Below are 19,218 nucleotides of genomic sequence, written 5' to 3'. Positions count from 1 at the left end.
GCCATCAACATGTTCGAGACTGCATTAGAAGACATGGCTGATACATCTGAGTCAATCTGATTAATTCCTCCTTTGGCCTTTGTCTGCATTCATCTTCACTTCTCTAAACCAGAGATGTTGGCGAGCTGGATCAGAACACAAGTTAAAAGACAAAACATGAAAGCTGAACGTGTTAAATAAAGAAGGGTGAAGCACTGAGAACAGAAAAGCTGTCCCCTGACTGATCCTTGAACTCCAGTCAGACGTGCTTTGGCTTCAAAATGTTCATGAATGTAAACATAAAGCAGCATAAAAGAGCTGAGGCAATCGTGTGATAAGGAACTTATTACACAGCCCTTTAATAATCTCACAGTATTTTTAATGAAGCACAATCTTGGGTTCGCTAATGCAGAGCGAGTTTCCCGGCAAATTCTCTCTAATCCATTCTTCTAGTCTCCTCTTTTGAGACTACGGCTGCTTCTGCTTCTTCTCCAGGAAGAACTGGGAAAGAAAGAACAGACAGACGGCATGAGAATAACGGTGATTGCAGCGGTCGTATTGTGGATTTCGTACGCGCGGTTGCTTCTCACCTTCCGCATAGCAGCAAAAGCGGGGCCAAAAGACGCGTGCGTGCTGGTGCGATCTTTGATCCACGTGGGCAGTTTGGAGAGCGTCGCAGGTCGAGCGTAACGTCTGTCACACAGGACCATGGAGGAATAGTCGCCACGGTGACGGATAGCTCTTCCTTCGGGCAGATGAAGTCAAATATATGTGAATTATTCTGTCTACCACCTTCAGAATGAATCATCGCTGTTAATGTTTTTTTTTTTTTATTCATATCTGTCATGAATATTGCCTCATTACCTATAGATTGATTGACAGCCTTCATGCAGAGGTTTTCTATCAGTGCTTGGCCAGGGCTCCTTCCTCCACCGTGAGGCTACAAGGGAAACAAAACAAAGCTGTGTTGAGACCGACGATGAGCTTCATTTCAATACTCTTGCGGCTTTGAGTTTGGCATTATGTTCATCCCCCATCTTGGGTTTGCTGGGGCCAGGGGTGACCACATTTGGATGAGAGAGAGTGGAGCTGGAGAGATTATCCTGATTTGACTGAGAACCAGGAGACAACTCGCCATTCATAAAAAGGTAGCGACACCTGAAGCATACCTCGTTTCTTTTACTTGAAACGGGACCATAATTTACTAAATGAACATCACGCTGTGTTGAAGAAGATCTGAGACTAACGATTGAGACCGTTCACTCATTAGGGAACTGTTCACGGAGGTGAAAAATCAGGTGAGAAGTAGGGTCATTTTCACATAGGCTTACACACAATCGGACTACTTTCTGCAACCAGTGGAGTCTTGCCAATAGAAACAATACAGTTTTAAGACACTTCCACATTGGCTTCGTCCTCTATTTACACAGTCCGTAGTTTTTCCAAGATTGTGGATGCAGTGTGGACTATTCGTAAGGAGTCTCACCAGGTGTTTGTCCAGATACGACATCTTCTCCTGCAGCTCCGGGGACTTGATGTTGGGGTACGGCATCCCCACCATCACCACACACCTGCCCAGGTCATCGGAGAAGTTGATGCCCTCACTCATTTTTCCTCCGACCACAGAGAACAGCAACGCTCCGGTGAGGCTACTGCTACTGTCAGCGGCACATCTCTAACGAAAGAACAAATATAATGAGATTATACAATAATAATATATTTTCAGTGCGAGGTGATGAGGGCTGGCGTTTGAGGAGTGACAGCTCTACCTGGATACAGCGGGAGAACTCGCTCAGCACCTGCTCGACCTGGTTGGCTTTTTTCGGCTCCTGGAATATCTGAGAGAGTAATTCAGACAACTTAAAGTGTCAGGAAAATTCCTTTTTCAAGTATTAGGATTTTTTTTTTTTTTTTTTTTTTTTTTTTTTTTTTTAAATAGCAGCTCATGTAAGAAAAAGTAATGTAGCTGATGTACCTTCTTCTTGTTAGCCAGACGAGTCAGCGCACCGCTGGCCTCCCAGTGAGAAATGATCCGCCGCGAGTACTCATAGGAAGGGAAGAAGCACACCACCCCGCCCGGGACCACGTTACAAATGTTGGACAGAATGCGCCCAGTCTCGTCCATCTGTCGACAAAGTAATATTTGTATAAACAATGTCAGCTACAGTCAACCCCATCACAGCAATAATTTAAAAGGAAATTTCGATAGTTGTTAACCTGTGCCTTTTACATATTCTTAATGTGTAAGTGAGTAATAGATACAAAAACTTTTGGAATTGGCACAGATCGTAAAATAACACGATACAACAACAAAGTCGCACGAGAGCACAAACTAAATAACAGATCGAGGCAGCAGAACTGCAATTTCTGTATTCTGCAAGATCATTTTTGTCAACGGAGTCTGTTTGCTTTGAAAAGAGTCATATAACAACTGTCTCTAATTAATCAAAAAGGATCTAACACTTTAACAAAAACGCTGATCCGTGTAGAGATCTTATCCAAAACTTTGTCAGATGCTTAGAATGACAATCTGTGCCTGCCAGTGACAGAAACAAGCCATTTTAATAGACCCACTTTCACAGGAGCAATTTATTTCTACCTAAAAGTCACTTAGACCCCAGGTTCAAAAATACTGGAATTATCCTCAAATGAACTACTTCGTGCGTGTTTGTTACCATGCGGGGAGAGTCTCTGTTTTGGAAAGTAAAATCCAGCTCCTGACCCGACGGACCGCTGCACAAGACGAGAGGAAGAATGTTCTCGGGAGGAATCACGTGACCTACAGACGAAGTCACCAGGCAAAAGCAAAGTTCTGTCAGCACATAACAGGCGTTTTAACCATTTTGCCATTTTTTTCGGGGTGTTGTCTGTGCATATAAATAATGAACTTGGTAAAAGTGACTCTCATCGGTCTAAGGACATAGTCACAGTACGTGGCTTTACATTTGTGTGCCACAGTCACAGGAGCACATATGATACAGTAATCTTCCTTTTTCCAATTTGCAAACCTGTGTGATGATGGGCAGAAAATGTAACGCTCACATCATCCCGAACATTAAGTCTACTGTTTGCATAGAGTGGATTGGGGGGGGGGGGGGCATTGTTATCATCATTTTATCAATAATATAATTCTTTCACATCTATCATGTCACGGAATCATGACTCACATCTAGTCAGTCTGAGTGCATAACCAAACAGGAAAATTAGCAGTCACACTGAAAAAAAATCTCTTATTGTTTGAGTTTCTGTCAAGCGTTGGAATATTCATCAAGAAGTCCCACACACAGAAATATTGATAAACCCATCAGAGAGAGAGAGAGAGAGAGAGAGAGAGAGAGAGAGAGAGAGAGAGAGAGAGAGCGCATTACAAAAAAAAACACAAGAATAAGTACTTGCGTGTTATAAAATGGGCCACTCACCACAGGAAAACTCAGTGATGCGCTCCTCTCCCACTCCGGCGGAGAACAGCAGCTCCTGTTTGAAGTCTGAAACCTACATGCGACATCTTTAGGAATTATAAAAACATACACACGAGGGTTTTTCGTTCATCTCTGCTGGGATTCAAAACAACTCACAGGCTGCATGGTTCCTCCTGCGATGATGACCGCCCTGCACTCCTTCAGCACCTGGGCGAAGTGGACCGCCGGATTCAACAGCAGGAACTTGACGCTGCTCTCCGACAAAGTGCCTGCACGTCAGACAAAACGGTGTGCTTCAAAACACTTTGATGCCGTTAAGAGCAAGATTAAGATTTATTGGCTTTATTTATCCCACAACGGGGGAAATTCGCTTGTGACAACAGCTCGAGATATTTGCAAAAAAAACAATCAGAAAGATATGCATAAAGTTAAATTTTAAATAAATGGAAAAACGCAAGATACATACAAAAAACAATAAGATATTTACAAAGACAAACGAGTGGACAAGTGATTGATCAGGTATTCCAGTGTGATTGCTGTGGGGATAAATGATCTTCTTACAGTCACTCATTTGTTTAGCATTGCACTTTAAAATAAATACATTTAAAGAAAAGCACCTTGTCTGTGCACCACCACCCTGCCGTCAGTGTTGCTGTTGGTGAGGGCCATGAAGAAACCCTCCACCTGCATCATGGGGGACGCAGACAGCACTTTCTCTGCCTCTACAGACCCCTGCTGGTCGGCTGGAGACACTGCACACATGGGAGCAGACGGGGCAGACGCAGTAAATCATAACGAACAGATGAGTGGAACCAACAGTGTTCAGTTTCTGTTGCCTAATAGGAGAGTGTGAGACGCGGCTGGATGTGAGGGGCATGGTTATGATTTGACATGCACCAAACTGGTTTTTCAGTTAAATAACAACACACGTGTTTGGTGATGTGGGAGATTTCTTTAGTAGGACTACATCTGTGGGTACTGTGGGATCCACTGACTGTGAGATTCTGATACAATCTTAAAAATAACAATTTGGCTGTTGTTCCTTTTGTTTTTGGTGTTAATCATTATCCCTTTTCTTTCCAGGATAACAAAGATATACTCAACTGAGCTCCTTCAAAACCCTCATTACACTATACCTGAAGGAGGACTGATTCAATCATAAAAATGTATGAAGCAACCTTTGATCTAACCTTCTTTCACATGAAAAGTATCTGCTTTAAAAGCCTTTTTGGCCTGCTGTGCAACTACCTACTGCAGTGATGAATATTTCAGTGCTGCATGGTGAAAGCGGCAGCGCAACAATTGACGTTTTTTTCTGCACTGTATTACCGTCCGTGGCTTATATTATCCTGTCTGCGTTTTCCTGTACGTATTTACTGCAGAATTTGTGTTTGTATCGTCTCTTGCGTATTTGCTGTTGAGTTTTACGTTTTGTGTTTTTAAAACGCCAACCTAAGGGACAGGCATTGTAAATCAGCTGAGGCTAAAAATGCTGCTGCGTTCTGCATACGTCTTTGCTGCACACCTGTCCCTAAATAGATTAAACTTTAAAATAAATGAGTACGTTTTCTCATGATTGAATAGGATCCAGTTCCCCTTAACAGATGACGCCACGTGTCTGCAGTGGGGATGCTCATCTTCCAAATGTGTCTGACGGAAACACCTGCCCTCTGACCTGTCGCAGCGCCCTGGTTGCTCTGTAGCGTCTGAAGGTAACGGTTTAATCCCTCGGTGCGTCGGTTCTCCTTGTTGGAGCCGCTCTGAACGTGGAGACTCACGCCTGACCCAGCGTACTTCTCCACAAAGCCTCCCAGCTGCAGAGAGAGGACACACGCGTGGTATTCAGTTGCTCTTGCGGCAGATCTCTCTCAGAACTGAACTGCATTTATATGAGGGCGAGGTCAGTACGTATGTGCGTGTTAAACTTACTTTTCTGCTGATCATGCTCTTCTCAAAGTATCTCTGTAACTAGAGTGACATCGAAAGAATCAGAGTTGCTGCATGGAGGCGTGGTTGTGATTTTCATTTTAACAGCATTACAACACATATTGGTAATACCTTAAACAAGTTGATGTTGTCGATCTGAGCCTTGAACAGGAAGTTGTTGATGGTGAGCATTTCGGTACCTAAAAGATAAGAGAAACATGACTGATTAGTAAAGTCTGCTTAAGGGGTGTAATAGTGCCTTTTCGTGGATAATTTACTGACCCGTTTGTGTCGTCTGGCTCTGTGGATTCTGCCCCACCTTACCTGCAGGGATATGGTTCATATTAAAAGTGGATTTTTTTTACAATCTACGTAAAAAAAAAAGGGCAGGCAATAATCAATAATCAAAAACTAGTTTCAGCCCAAACACACTCACCTCCCAGCACGCGGACTAGCCCCTCGATCACAAACAGGATCTGTTTGATGTACATCAGGTTCTTCGCCTTCAGTCGGCTCCTGGTGTTGTAGAAATTTAAGACATCAGGATTCAGGAAGGTAACACAGTTCCTAATTTCATGTTACTGTGTGGGGTGTGTGTTTGAGTGTGTACACACTCACTTATAGCGATCAGCGTACTGGCTGAGCTGAGAGTGGGTACGGCAGAGCTGCAGAAGATTCACATTTAAGCACACTACTACAGGGAACAGGCATCATTTAAAACTCCATGCATTTGTACATGATGTATGGATGTGTGTACCTGCGCTCCAGTGAGCTCTGCACTGTGTATACAGGAGAGGGTGTCACTAAGATTGTGAGCTTCATCAATGATCACCACCTGTAAAAAAATATATAGATATATATTTATATTCCTGGTCAGTAATAAGCCAGATTGATTCCATTTCAAATAACGGGAACTACGGTGGCCCTGAGAGCTCAACACGCTGCAACCGGAAACATTGTAATAGACAAAATAAGAGGAAATAAAGAAAACATCTGCACTGATTTGAAAATTGTGCGAAGCATTTAGAGAAAAGCTGTAAAATGAGACAACTATCAAATACAGAACTGTATTTCTGACAATTGCAACCACTAGTCGGCTGAAATAAAAATGTATCACCCGCTATTTAGATAACTGAAATTATGTTTTCAGTCACTTTTCAAGCGAAAATGTCAAACAGTTGGTGGTTTCAGGTTCTCAAATGTGAGGATTTTTTTTCTTTTCTTTGTCATTTATGATATTAAATGGAAGATCTTTGGGTTTTAGACTCATGGTTGGATAAAAGACGCAGTTTGAAGAAGTCACTTTGGGTTCTAGACAGGTGCATTGAGCATTTTCCACAATTTCTTGACTTTTTATAGACAAATGACAATTAATCGTGGAAATAACCAACAGATTGACTGACAATGAAAATGATTATTAGTTGCAGCTCTAGTAGAGAAATGGGTGAAAGTATAGCAGAATTATAAGATATGCATATTTCTTTTTCATCTTTCCTCAGAAATGTGTACCATCATGTGCTCCTGTGTGCCAGGTTAATCTTTGGGGGGATTTTTTATGATAATACTGACAATGGATCAGCAAAAAAAATATAATAAAATTGTGATGGAATCAGAAATGCTCAAAAACAACAGCTACCTGTCCCTTCAGCTGGACTCCTGCTGCTCTTCTCGTAGCTTCATGAAGCAACATCTGATAGGGCAACACCACCAACTATGAAGACACAATAAACACACACCACCATAGATTAAGCTGATTGTCCTTTGCTCCTCGGGTTAACCTTTGGAAATTTGGGGGGAAAATACAAAAGTTCCTAAGCCATCTTCAGGCTAATGAGACAAAGGAATGAATGAACAAAAGAAGACACCGTTACCTGTGCAGGTGGAATAGCGAGACGCGTGGCGTAGTAAGGACACGAATGTGTTTCGCGGCCCAGTTTCACCAGCTGCTCTATATCCTGGACTGTCCCCAGAAGGTCATCCCTCATCTTCTGCAGTGCCGAAGCTTTGTTAAAGGGACATACAGTCTTTGCTGGGCCGCGCTTACGTTTCACACCCTCTTCGTCATGCTGCTTCTCTACAAAACGGATGGACGGGCAGCGTTTGATTCATTCATGTTGGCTTCAAGGCAAGACATCTATACAGCGTTGTTTGTAACTCATTGTTATTTAAGCTCATCTTGATCAGTGATTTCCTGCTTCAAACAAAGTTTAATTCATCTATTACGAGCTTGAAGTCAGCCACAAATGTTCACCAGTAAAGACAGCGCCGTTGAAGCGAGTGTGTGAGGAGGGCTCTCACCGTGTTTGTTTTTCTGCATCTCCATGCAGCGGTCGTTAATGCGCTGGATGCTGCCCAGGCGACGCACCTCCTCGTTGACGCACAGATTCTGAGCATTACACAGATTTGAGTTGATTAACAGTCATGTTTCATAGTCATTCTAGTCATCGGGAGCAAACATTGGTACACTTTGCTTTTGTGTGTGTGTGTGTGTGTGTGTGTGTGTGTGTGTGTGTGTGTGTGTGTGTGTGTGTGTGTGTGTGTGTGTGTGCGTGCGTGCGTACATACCTGCCGTGAGCCCAGAGTGACCACACTGATGTCCTTGCTGAACGGACTCTTTTGAACCTCGTGGACAAACTGGGCCAGCTGGGAGTGAGTGCGACTGCAGTAGTAAATCTGAGAACATGCAGTTGTGGAAATTCAGCATAATGTGTGACACTCATCGTTATTATATTTCAAACCAGTGGGACAATCGTTCTTACAGTTGCACAGCACACACCTTAGTGACATGTTCTTCAACCAGGTCATCATCTGTGTCCTCCTCAGCAGCACAAAACCTGAGCATGAGAGCAAACACACTCCGATGTCACTGTCAGGCATCTCAACAACTCACTGGGACGTAACACCCGATGAGATTGGTGGACAATTAATGGGGGGGGCCCCTCACCTGCTCCTGGTCTTTGACTCGTCGTCGCTCTCATATTCTGCAACGATAAGCTCCTCGTCCTCTTGATCTCCTCGCGTCTCAGGTTGTTCCTCTTTACTGAGCTGGAGCAACTTGAACGCCTCATCATCTTCAGAGCTCTACAAAGGCACGCACAGAGATTTAAAGTCGTGGCTCGGAGTGATTGCATTTATGGGGTAAATTCCTGGTCGCTTACCTTTCTCTTCATCGCATACTTCAGTTGAACGTTGTTTCTGATCATTTCCAATCGTTCATCCCTCTTCTTTCTTTTCAACTCTTCCTCCTGACACACACAGAAACAACAACAACATTAAAGCCAACATTCCCCAGAGATCCACGAAGAGGTCACATCTGAAACACAATGACACCCTTGCCTTCAACTTTGACACCAAATCTCGTTCAGCCTTTTTTTGAACAAAATCAGTGATCCAGTCCGGCTCTGCGGAGGAGCTGCTGGCTGAGGGCTGAGGGGTGAAGGTGGAAAGAGCTGCCTCTCCTTCCTGCAGCAGAGCAGCGGCCTCCTGTCTCCTCTTCTCTTCATGGTCTGAGAGCCAGCTGAGCGCTCCACATATCAGACTCAGAGACTTGCCCTGAATTAAAGGAAACACACGTCAAGAAAATCGAATGGCTCTTGCTCCAGTCTCTCTTTTTTATACGCATTCACACGTACACACCGTTCCAGTTGGACTTTCAAAGATGCCAACTTTGCCCTGGTCAAGTGCACTGTACAGGGCCTGCATGAACTGCTCCTGGATGTCATAGGGCTGGTAGGGAAATGGAAACTGGGCTCTTCCGTTCTCCATGCTCGTGATCCTCCCTGGAGGGCAACAACAGGGTTAACAAGATAAAAAATTTCAGTTTAGACTGGATGTAGGGGCTACGAGACACAACTTGTGATAGCGATGTTATGTCTCACATGAGGCACCTACGCATGCGCCAAATCCTGTTTCTACGCAGACCATATATTGACGTATTTATGATTAAGTTTCCATAATTTATACCACGACACGTGAACTCACCACATCGTCATGGATTATAATTCAACTACAGCATACAATTCGTCTACACGTTGTGACAAGCAGCTATCATTTCATTTTAAAGAGTGTCACTTAAAGATGAGATGTTTTGAGACGAAACGTCAACGCTAACTTAGCTGTGTTGATCCATAGCTATACTGTTAGCTAGCTAACATATAAACAATCCAAGTCCCCTTGTTAGCTGAACTCTTACATCTAAGTTACTGATGATCATAAACTGGCAGATATCGTCGCTATATTTACCCTCAGTTGTCCTTAATGTGAAGTAGTTTTTTCTTTACGTGTTAATATTTTCGACTCCCGGCAATTCAACAACCGCGCCAACAGAGAGGAGTGGACATAGAATCTGACCAATAGGATGCGAGATAAAACAACGTGCGCCTGTTTTACTATACAGTAACGCCCGAGTGGAGGGGGTTATGTACGTCTACATGCTTATTTTAGTCATTTAACGCTGGATACGGCAGACATTACTGAATATCTTAACTGAGTACTCTATTATGTATTATGTGGCTGCATAAAATACATGTAGTTTATGGGGTTGCCTTGGTTTGTGCGTGTGCACCGCCTCCCCGGAAAATGCGTACGTTATGTAAGTAGCGCCACAACGCGGGCTTATCCCCATGGTTCCTCCTTGAAATGTCTGGAAAATTCTCTACCCTTCTTTAAGCGCTTGTCAGACGCTTGGCAGCAAGACAACGTGGACTTGAGGCAACTTGATAGGAAGCCTATATCCTGCTTGGATACAAGTGTGGCTGGTGCACAACGATAGCATAGAACGGTCTCAAGGCAGCTAGTTTAAAGCTGTGGCGTGTATTTTGTTTACGTTAGCATTCGCCAGTAGCTTAAGTTAGGCTAGCGGAGAGCTTTAACCAACGTTAGTTAGCTAGCTAGCGTTGACCTCAGTCAGGTTGTTGCTTGCTGCATTTGGCGTGGTTTGAGAAGTAGTTAGCTTTAGCCACGACTATTAGCCAGTGTTGGTTTGAATTGAAGTGCAGGTCAGAGTAGGAGCGGGGAAGCTTCTTCATGACAATGACTGCAGAGGAGCAGACAAGTGAAGGACAACACAGCATCCCAATGGAGGGAGAGGACATCACACCAAAGAAAGATGGGGGTGTTTTAAAGGTATGTTTTTTTTGTATTTCGGGGGGTGTATATTAATCCAGCTAGCCGAGTGAGTGGTTAGCGGGCTGCTTGTTTACTCACGCGGCTATGCTAACGTTAGCTGTTGCAAGCTAGCCTATAACGTGCACTGTCAACAAAAAGCAGCTAACTCAAGCTAACCACAATACCTTAACGCAATGTATTATAGTTTCCTGTCATCTGTGTCATTAGCATAACGCAGACAACATAGATAATTAGGCATTGCAACCATCCACATTTCTAGAATGATCTGGAGTCCAGGAGGAAGTGCAAATGTAAAAGCTATTAATGGTGATCGAGTCATTTGATATTCTCTCTCTCTCTCACACACACACACACACACACACACACACACACACACACACACACACACACACCCTCAAAGGGATTTGAATAAGACGTTACAGCTCACGTTCATTCAAAATTGAAGATTTGGCAGCCTGATCCCTTATGATGCACAGTACCTGACTGCAGGGTGGGTACAATACACAGATGTGTCTGGCTGGGTTTACTTGTCTGGTGCAGAGATGATTTCATTTTTTATAAATCTGTAACTGAATTTTTGATACATTCTCTTCTTGCTGTTTGTTTTCTAGCTGGTGAAGAGGGAAGGCACAGGCACAGAGCTGCCCATGACCGGTGACAAAGTGTTTGTACATTATGTCGGCACACTTCTGGATGGCACTCATTTCGACTCGAGCAGAGACAGGGGAGAGAAGTTTTCCTTTGAGTTGGGCAAAGGTTGGTTTCATAGCTAGCAGAGACACGAACGTTCACCTGTCATAGTTACATCGCAAGTGTTGGTAATCAGTCTCCCCTGTCTTTTAGGCCAAGTAATAAAGGCATGGGACATCGGTGTGGCTACAATGAAAGTAGGTGAGTTGAGCCAGTTCATCTGTAAGCCAGAGTATTCATATGGGTCTGCAGGAAGCCCACCGAAGATACCACCTAATGCCACTCTTGTTTTTGAGGTAAGCTTTAGTAATATCAGGGTATTTTAATTATCCATTGTGCTCTTTGGTCCTTTATTGGTGTGAAAAGGTCTTAATTGACATGTCTATGCACTTCTAGGTGGAGTTGTTTGACTTTCGAGGTGAGGACATAACTGAGGATGAGGATGAAGGAATCATCCGTCGCATTATCACCAAAGGGCAGGGGTATTCCAAGCCGAATGAAGGAGCTTCCGTTGAAGGTAACACAATATTAATAGAGATTAGTTAGTGTCATTTTAAGTTTGATTCATCCCCATCCCTTGAGAGGTTGTGTGTGTCTCTCTCTCTCTCTCTCTCTCTCTCTATCTATCTATCTATCTATCTATCTATCTATCTATATCTATATCTATATCTATATATATATATATATATATATATATATACTCTTTCTCAAAGAGTGTGTGCATCCATTCCATGGCACTTCATGGAGTTCAAGAAAATTAACAATGCTAGTGAGTAACTTCGCTTGTAACCATGTTAGTGGTCGACTAATACTCTTTCAGTGTCTGTAGATTAATTTTCATACATTTTCTTAGTTTCATCAAATTATTAGCTGAACTTGTAAGAATTTCAAAGACAATGGACAAGAATTGGTTTTAGAAAGTGGCAAGCAAAACATGATTCAATAAACAAATGCAAAATGCATAACTTAAGCAATAAGTATATCAAAGTATAGTAGTAGTAGTAGCAGCAGCTGCAATGACCCTTGAAGAAATGAAAACAGAATGTTTTTTGTATCGGTTGAACAAACACTTGACTATACACCATTTTGATGGTTATCACATCAAAATGGTGGACTCTATACAAATGGTTTCCACGTCTCTTTCATTCGCACAGTTATTCCCCATTCTCAATTCACTTTGTGATTACAGACATCCTTAACAAAGCAAAAGAGTTGAAATGACTCAGTTATTCACAGAAATTCGATGGCTTTCCTTTGCTACCTCCTCCCCTCAGCATTCAATCTGCCGGATGTTAACAAGTTTGTGGCAAACTCGAGTCTGATTTGAATCACAAGCTAACCCCAACATTTCCCCAACTCCTTTCAGTAACGGTGGAGGGTTCCTGTGAGGGACGTATATTTGACGAGAGAGAACTGAAGTTTGAGATCGGAGATGGAGAAAATCTTGGTTTCCCAGTTGGAGTGGAGAAGGCTATCATGGCTATGGAGCAGGAGGAGGAGGCACTCTTCACTATGAAGCCTAAGTATGATCAACGTTTTGCTAAAGTGATGTATTCTTATAGCCAGTGTTTGTTCTTGTTCTATGACATTATTCATGTGTCAATCTAAAACTTCAAGGCTGAACGTCTATTTATGATCATTGCCTATCTTTGACTAGCCTTTACTGATAAATATAGATGTGTATCAATGACCCTATAGGGATTAAAGTCATTGGGCTATGAAGAAAGTGGAATGTTTGGGCCTATTTATAACAAGACTGAAATTTGGCTTAAACAGTCATCTACAGAGGTCTAAGCTTTGTCATGAGAATAAAATAAGAAATCCTGCTACAAAATGTTCCAATCTTCACTGCTGCTCTACTCTACTGCTTTTCGTTAAACTGCAACAACTGATAACGTTTACACAACACTCTTGAGATGACTAACAAGTATATGTAATTTGTAGGTACGGTTTTGGGAATGCAGGAAGTGAAAAGTATAATATTCCTGGCGGAGCAACGGTGCAATACAAAATCAAGCTGACCAACTTTGAGAAGGTAAACAAGTCTAGACTTAAATTGGCCAATTACATGTCAGCTGTGTACAGAAACATTTTCCGCCCTAAGAAGTGGATTAATTATCTCTTGTTTTTATCTTTTAGGCTAAAGAATCATGGGAAATGAACACAACGGAGAAGCTGGAGCAGAGTATTATTGTCAAAGAGAAAGGAACACAGTATTTTAAGGTATGCAGGGGGTTGTAGTTACCAAACACACTGCTATGAAGAGAGGCTTTTTAAGACGGATGAATAATTTATGTTCTCTCATGTGGATTCTCTATGCTTAAGGAGGGAAAATACAAGCAAGCATCAGTGCAGTACAAAAGGATCGTGTCATGGCTGGAACATGAATCCGGTTTGTCGGAGGAGGACGAGAAGAAAGCGAAAGCGTTGCGGCTGGCTGCACATCTGAATTTGGCCATGTGCTTCCTCAAACTGCAGGAGCCCAACCAAGCCCTAGAAAGCTGTGATAAGGTAATGTTTGTCTTCAAGGTGGACATTGTTGGTCTTAAAGTAGTTTCACACTGAGTATAGTTTGTCTTTCACAGGTGTCTTTTATAATATAGTGGCTTTATGTATTTGGTAAGATACTGTAAACATTTCATTATGCTTTGTTTGTTAATGCAGGCTCTGGAGTTGGATGCATCCAATGAGAAGGCTTTGTTCAGAAGGGGAGAGGCACTGTTTGGTATGAAGGAGTTTGATAAGGCAAGAGATGACTTCCAGCAAGTTATTCAACTGTATCCTGCCAACAAGGCTGCCAAGAGCCAGGTACGACAAAAGAATATATCAGATTTGTCTTTACTTAAAGACCAGTCTGAATTCATCCTATTTTACTATATTGTATCTTTTGTGCTTTTGCTGTACCTGTTATATCTGAAAGTATGGTTGTGTGACCGCTCCTCAATTTTATCCTGCCAGGTGGTTCTTTGTCAGAAACGCATCAAGGAGCAACACGAGAAAGACAAACGCATCTATGCCAACATGTTCACGAAGTTTGCAGAGAGGGACTCGAAGGTAAAAGATTGTGTTTTCTACAACAGCCAGCAGAGGGAGGAAAGGGCGTGTTTTTCTAAGAGACTGTACTGGAGGAAATAAAAGCTGATCTGTTTTCTCTCTCTCGCTCTTTCTTTCTTTCTTTCTTTCTTTCTTTCTTTCTTGTAAACAGAAAGAAGCGGATAAGGTGAAGACTGGAAGCAACGGCAATGATGAGATGGAGGTCGAGAATGGAGATAAAGAAGCCGCGAGCGAAGCGAAAGTGTAGATGAAGATGAGAATATGGTTCATCAGTTCGTCAGACTTTTGTAACTTTGGCCATTTGTGTTTAAGGTTTGACTGTGTTTATGAAGTGTGAGTGTGTGTATGTAAGAACGAGCGTGTCAACGAGAGCACTGATTTTGGGCGCGTCATCTCTGGCTTTTCTCTGTGTCTGGGCTTTTTTTTTTTTTTTTTTTTTTTTTTTGCTGTGGCTGCTAAGAGGAGCGGGTGGGGCCTCCCCAGCTGATGGCACTGTGAGACGTGGTTTTAATAAATGAATCGTGTGCCACAGCCTGCACCCCCCCACAAACCCTGTCGACCCACAGCTTTGAACTGTGCATGTGTTTTCACGGTGTTTTTGGGTAGGAAAAAAAAAAGTGCATCCAAGTGTTAAGTGCAGAATTTCAAACCCTCACCCGTCAAGGGCTAGACCATTTACCTTGCACTACCCCCTCTGTCCTATGCTCCTTCTCACATTTTATGCCATCCATCCAACCCTCCTCTCTCATGGGCCTACTGATCAATTCCTGGAGTTGTGATGGTTGTGTGCATAGATATGTGTCTGAATGTTAGAGTGCTTGTGTCCCAAAGTACGTATGTAGCAGCACTGTGGATAGGTGGAATAAGACATTAACCTGGAAAATCTGTTGGAGTTCAAGCTTCTCTCTCTCTCTCTCTCTGAATATAGAGCTCCCCTGTAGCCCCCAGGATACAGGACTGTTCAGTTTTTTCTTTGGAAATACTGATTTTGTACTTTTTTTTTCTTTTTTTTGTTTTCCAGTGTTGTGCTTGTGATTTCTGTATTGTTCTCAAAATGATGAATTCAACCCATTACTTAACTGGAATATGTGTATTTTAAACCAGCTAGAAAGGACATTAATATGCTTCTCCTGGACACACTCAAGTAATAAACAGTTAAGTCTTAGTCTTAATTTACTGTAAGAAGTACATGTACAGTATGAACATGTGCATATGTGGCTCATCAGATTCAGGCTGTTAGAGATGGTATGCCATTGGAAGAAGATGGGAGCCCTGTTCGTTCATTTTAGGCAACAGGAACCAGTAGAGTGGGTCAGAAACTGAAATAGGGGGCTGATTTTAAAACTGGGCTGTTGGGTCGCGTGTTGAGTTTATTTTGTCTGTTGGAAAGGTCACTGCCTGGTCTGCCCTGACAGAAGGATATAATAAACAATAGCTTCAGCTTGATTGTGTTGTGATGTTCTGGACTGTTTAATCTGTTCCTCACAGTTATCTGTTTACAGAAAACAATGATGATCCAAGTGATGGTACTCCCAAGTGATGAATTTCATTATTTTATAAGTATCGTTTTTAGATTCACAAAGGAGGTCAGAGTGTTCCTTTCCCTGTGACAGAACAGGATCTGATATGATCCTCCTGCATTCTCACAGGTAAACCAGTGTCAGTTAACGGATGTGATCCGTCTCCAGTGTGATTAAGGAATAGTACTGCTTGTTCTCTCCAGGTGGATGATAACACAAAGTAAAAGAGCTTTTCATTAAGTATTTAATGTATTGGAGTCTAGATGTTTGCTTAGTTTTGGGAGGACTTTCCTTGCATGGATCTTTAGCTCCACTCTGAAAACCCCTGGTCAAACAAGCTCAGTTATTTTGTGGTGCCTGTATATACTAAATATTACAGTTTGTATATACTAGATATTACGGTTATGCAGTGCAAGAACAGAGTTCAAATGAAAGCACCGACCTATGAACGCAACTTGCAATTTCATTTTAATTCAGTCAGTTAATTAATTGATGAATTAAATGAACGATTAGTTCATTGATTTATTGAGCGTTTAAGGAATTAATTAATCGTTTATCTACCTTATTCATTTTACCATCCTAATTCTGATCACATTGAAGCCTTTAGAAGATGGAGGCCATGGCATTTTAATTGTGTGAATAATTGGTCCAATGTCAGGAGCTTCTGATGAGGAATTTCAAAATGAAAGCCCACTTGATAGTCAAATATTTTCAATATTTCCATATGAATTTAGATTTACGTTAAAAGAAAACTACTTCTTTCCAAGGACTCATTTCTATTCAGAATGATAGTGCTCCGTCTCAGAGTGTAACTCAGGTAATACCAGGAAGGTCTGATGTAGAGATTTCAAATTAATATTCACTTTTATGTATTCACATACCCACTGTTACGTAGGCTATATACATCTTCACTTTTAAGATGTATAAGATGTTCCTTTATTGATGCCCGTTGGGAGAAATTCACAGGTAGCACAGCAGCACAGAGGGTAAAATAAGTAGCATCTCTATAAAAGCAAGGAATCTCTGTCTGTCTGTCTGTCTGTCTGTGTGTGTTTATCAAATACCTCTGCGGATCAGGATCAGACTGACCCGAGACTTACAACATGGCTGCTGCGTGTTTCAAGGGTGTGCAACTTCGCATTTGTTTGGACTGCAATGACACCGTTAATAAATTATTTCATAAATGCTTTACAAATTCGCAGCATTGTCCACCGAGCCACCACAGTCACGTGCGCACCAGAGCCAATCACTGCAGAGCTCAAGCCCACGACATACCTGAAGAAACAAGCAGATTTATACCTACAGCGGTGCGAGCTGGACCGGGATTTTGCCGGCGGTTCGGTCTGTTCTGTTCTGTACTGTGCATCTAAACTGACTGTTGTGGATTAATGAGATTAAATGAGTCCGGACCGAGTCTGTTCGTGTCTGAGGAGATCTGGAGACGCGCGGACAACAAAGTGAAATCGGAATCTGTGGATGTTCGTGTGTAGCTAGCGGACCACGGCCCACCTCCCGAGGCGACAGACCGGACGCATCGGCACGTCCAAAACCGTATTTGGGGTAAATCATGTCCGCCACGCTTTTTCACGAACATTGCCGTCACGTTTGCTTTGTGTCTGGTGCAGGAAGAAACTGTAAAAATGGGCTTTTGTCACGAAAGTGTCCAAGCAGCAAGTTTGGTTGTTGAGGAACAGGAAGTTGTGGGAAGGACGTATGCACAAATTTAGCAAACAACAATTTATATTTGCATTATAATTAAAAAAAAATGTTTTTTTAAACATATTTGTGGTTTTCACAGTAAAAAAAATTCTACTCGGATTTTATGTTTTTTTTTGTTATTTTAGGTCCATTGTGTTAATACAGTAGGGGAGACCGGGGATGATAGTAACACTTTTTGTTTGAGCAAGTGTAACTCAGTGGTTGTTGGTGCTAGAGATCTCAAATTTTGACATGTGGTACCCATATTTGTCTGCTGTGAATGACATACACTTGGACTTCTACTACACCATCACAGATTATGTAAATTAATGTCAAACACAAAGAGGTATGTTGTTACAACCTACCCCAATACCGGGGTGAATTGTAACACTACTTGAGGATGGATGTAACAATTAAATTATTATACTTAAAAAAAGATCTACACTTAAAATGTATGCAAGAACTTTAATGAATAATAAAGAAGGAACCATAAACTTGTCAGAATACAAAAATAATGATAAAAAATAAATAAAAGGTACAAGTTAAACACATAAAAATAAATACAATAAAATAAATACATATATATAACATAAAATAAATAAAATAAAGAATAATAAAGTACAAACTGGTGTCTGTTGTTTGTGTGTTTTGTAGCCTGAAACACGTTAATGAGAAAAAGTATTTGAACACTTGAATTTCTGTGGAACAAACCACTTTTGAACAGTGTGGTGCAAAGCTGCACTAAATACTTAGTAAGTACTAAAATGCATTTGAATAGTTGAACTGCCTATTTTGAACAGTGTGTTTTTAAGGTGAAGAAGATAGCAAACTGCCTAAGGCACATATAATATGTTTAATTAGATAGGCAGTTGTGGCAAATGTAGTTGTCCTTGCCTGGGGTGCAGTTACAACCATCCCCATGCCAGGCAGCCATTAAAAAGCTAACCATTTTTAGCATTTGGCTTCAAAGCTAGCACTAATACAACACATCAAATTAAACTAGAGAAACTACTACTTGAGCTTATGTAAGTGAAACAACTGTATCTACAACACAATGGACACTATGCAAAAAATAGTTGTGATGGAAATTTTTACTTTCTTACCTGAAAAATAGTTTTTTGGCTCCAGAACAGACAGTTTTCAACTCAGAGACATGAGGCTTCACCAGTGAGGTCAATTTGTCAGTGGGCATGGACTATATTGATGACATCACCACAGCTCGTTTCTGATTGGTCAAACTGAGAGTGTTAAAACTATCCCTTTGTTACAACCATCCCCGGTCTCCCCTATGTCAAAATAAAAAAATAACTGTACAGTCACACATGTGAGGTTGTGCTGAAAATAATGACACCAAGTAAATAGTTTTTAAGGTGAAATATAATGGCAAAATCAAAAATAGTCAAAAACGGCCAATTATACCCTGGAATTTCGGATTTCACAACAAACCTAAATATCCCTGACGCCCCACCTTCAAACACAGCCTCATTTGGCCATCCATGAAAAAGCTACTTAACCTCCCACTTTTTTATATGAATACACTTTTCTTACGGGCACTGCACTAGTAGAATAAAATAACAATTGAGTAAAAATATAATAAAAACTATCATATAGTTAAAAAAAATAGGCATACTATATACAGCAGCTGTCCTTGTGTGTACATGATGTGTGCAATATATACAAAATGGGAAAATACATGTGACTGTGCAAATGTGCAATGTGCAGCATTCTGAGATATTTAATAAAAAATAATGTGCAATGTGCACAAACGATCAATCTTAAAGTGACAGTGAAGTATTTAATCAGGT

The 19,218-nt window shown here is 41.6% G+C and overlaps 2 protein-coding genes across 2 annotated transcripts; one reads left to right on the top strand and one right to left on the bottom strand.

The window, feature by feature from the left end:
* Positions 1 to 309: 309 nt before the first annotated feature.
* ddx11 (DEAD/H (Asp-Glu-Ala-Asp/His) box helicase 11) lies at positions 310 to 9,693 on the bottom strand. Its single transcript, XM_030426643.1, has 27 exons — positions 9,567 to 9,693; positions 8,961 to 9,103; positions 8,661 to 8,876; positions 8,483 to 8,569; positions 8,269 to 8,405; positions 8,101 to 8,158; positions 7,890 to 7,997; positions 7,623 to 7,710; positions 7,196 to 7,398; positions 6,961 to 7,035; positions 6,082 to 6,159; positions 5,943 to 5,989; positions 5,761 to 5,840; positions 5,607 to 5,648; positions 5,457 to 5,524; positions 5,328 to 5,366; positions 5,074 to 5,212; positions 4,016 to 4,150; positions 3,555 to 3,667; positions 3,399 to 3,471; positions 2,655 to 2,758; positions 1,955 to 2,104; positions 1,749 to 1,817; positions 1,466 to 1,654; positions 844 to 919; positions 570 to 724; positions 310 to 480 (listed from the first exon to the last, which is right to left on the bottom strand). The coding sequence occupies exons 2-27, from the start codon at positions 9,087 to 9,089 to the stop codon at positions 448 to 450; spliced, it is 2,691 nt and encodes an 896-aa protein (XP_030282503.1). The 5' UTR covers positions 9,090 to 9,103; positions 9,567 to 9,693; the 3' UTR covers positions 310 to 447.
* Positions 9,694 to 9,878: 185 nt separating this feature from the next.
* fkbp4 (FKBP prolyl isomerase 4) lies at positions 9,879 to 15,641 on the top strand. The gene is made up of 11 exons (XM_030426645.1): positions 9,879 to 10,448; positions 11,063 to 11,207; positions 11,295 to 11,437; positions 11,538 to 11,658; positions 12,508 to 12,664; positions 13,086 to 13,176; positions 13,281 to 13,364; positions 13,467 to 13,652; positions 13,806 to 13,949; positions 14,100 to 14,195; positions 14,347 to 15,641. Exons 1-11 carry the CDS (start codon positions 10,350 to 10,352, stop codon positions 14,440 to 14,442), a joined length of 1,362 nt encoding a protein of 453 aa, XP_030282505.1. The 5' UTR covers positions 9,879 to 10,349; the 3' UTR covers positions 14,443 to 15,641.
* The last annotated feature ends 3,577 nt before the right edge of the window (positions 15,642 to 19,218 follow it).

This window comes from Sparus aurata, chromosome 8 (genome assembly GCF_900880675.1).
Source record: "Sparus aurata chromosome 8, fSpaAur1.1, whole genome shotgun sequence".
In the NCBI taxonomy this organism is placed as follows: domain Eukaryota; kingdom Metazoa; phylum Chordata; class Actinopteri; order Spariformes; family Sparidae; genus Sparus; species Sparus aurata.
Note: the sequence above shows the minus strand (reverse complement) of the source record. Positions and strands in the feature narration are given on the sequence as shown.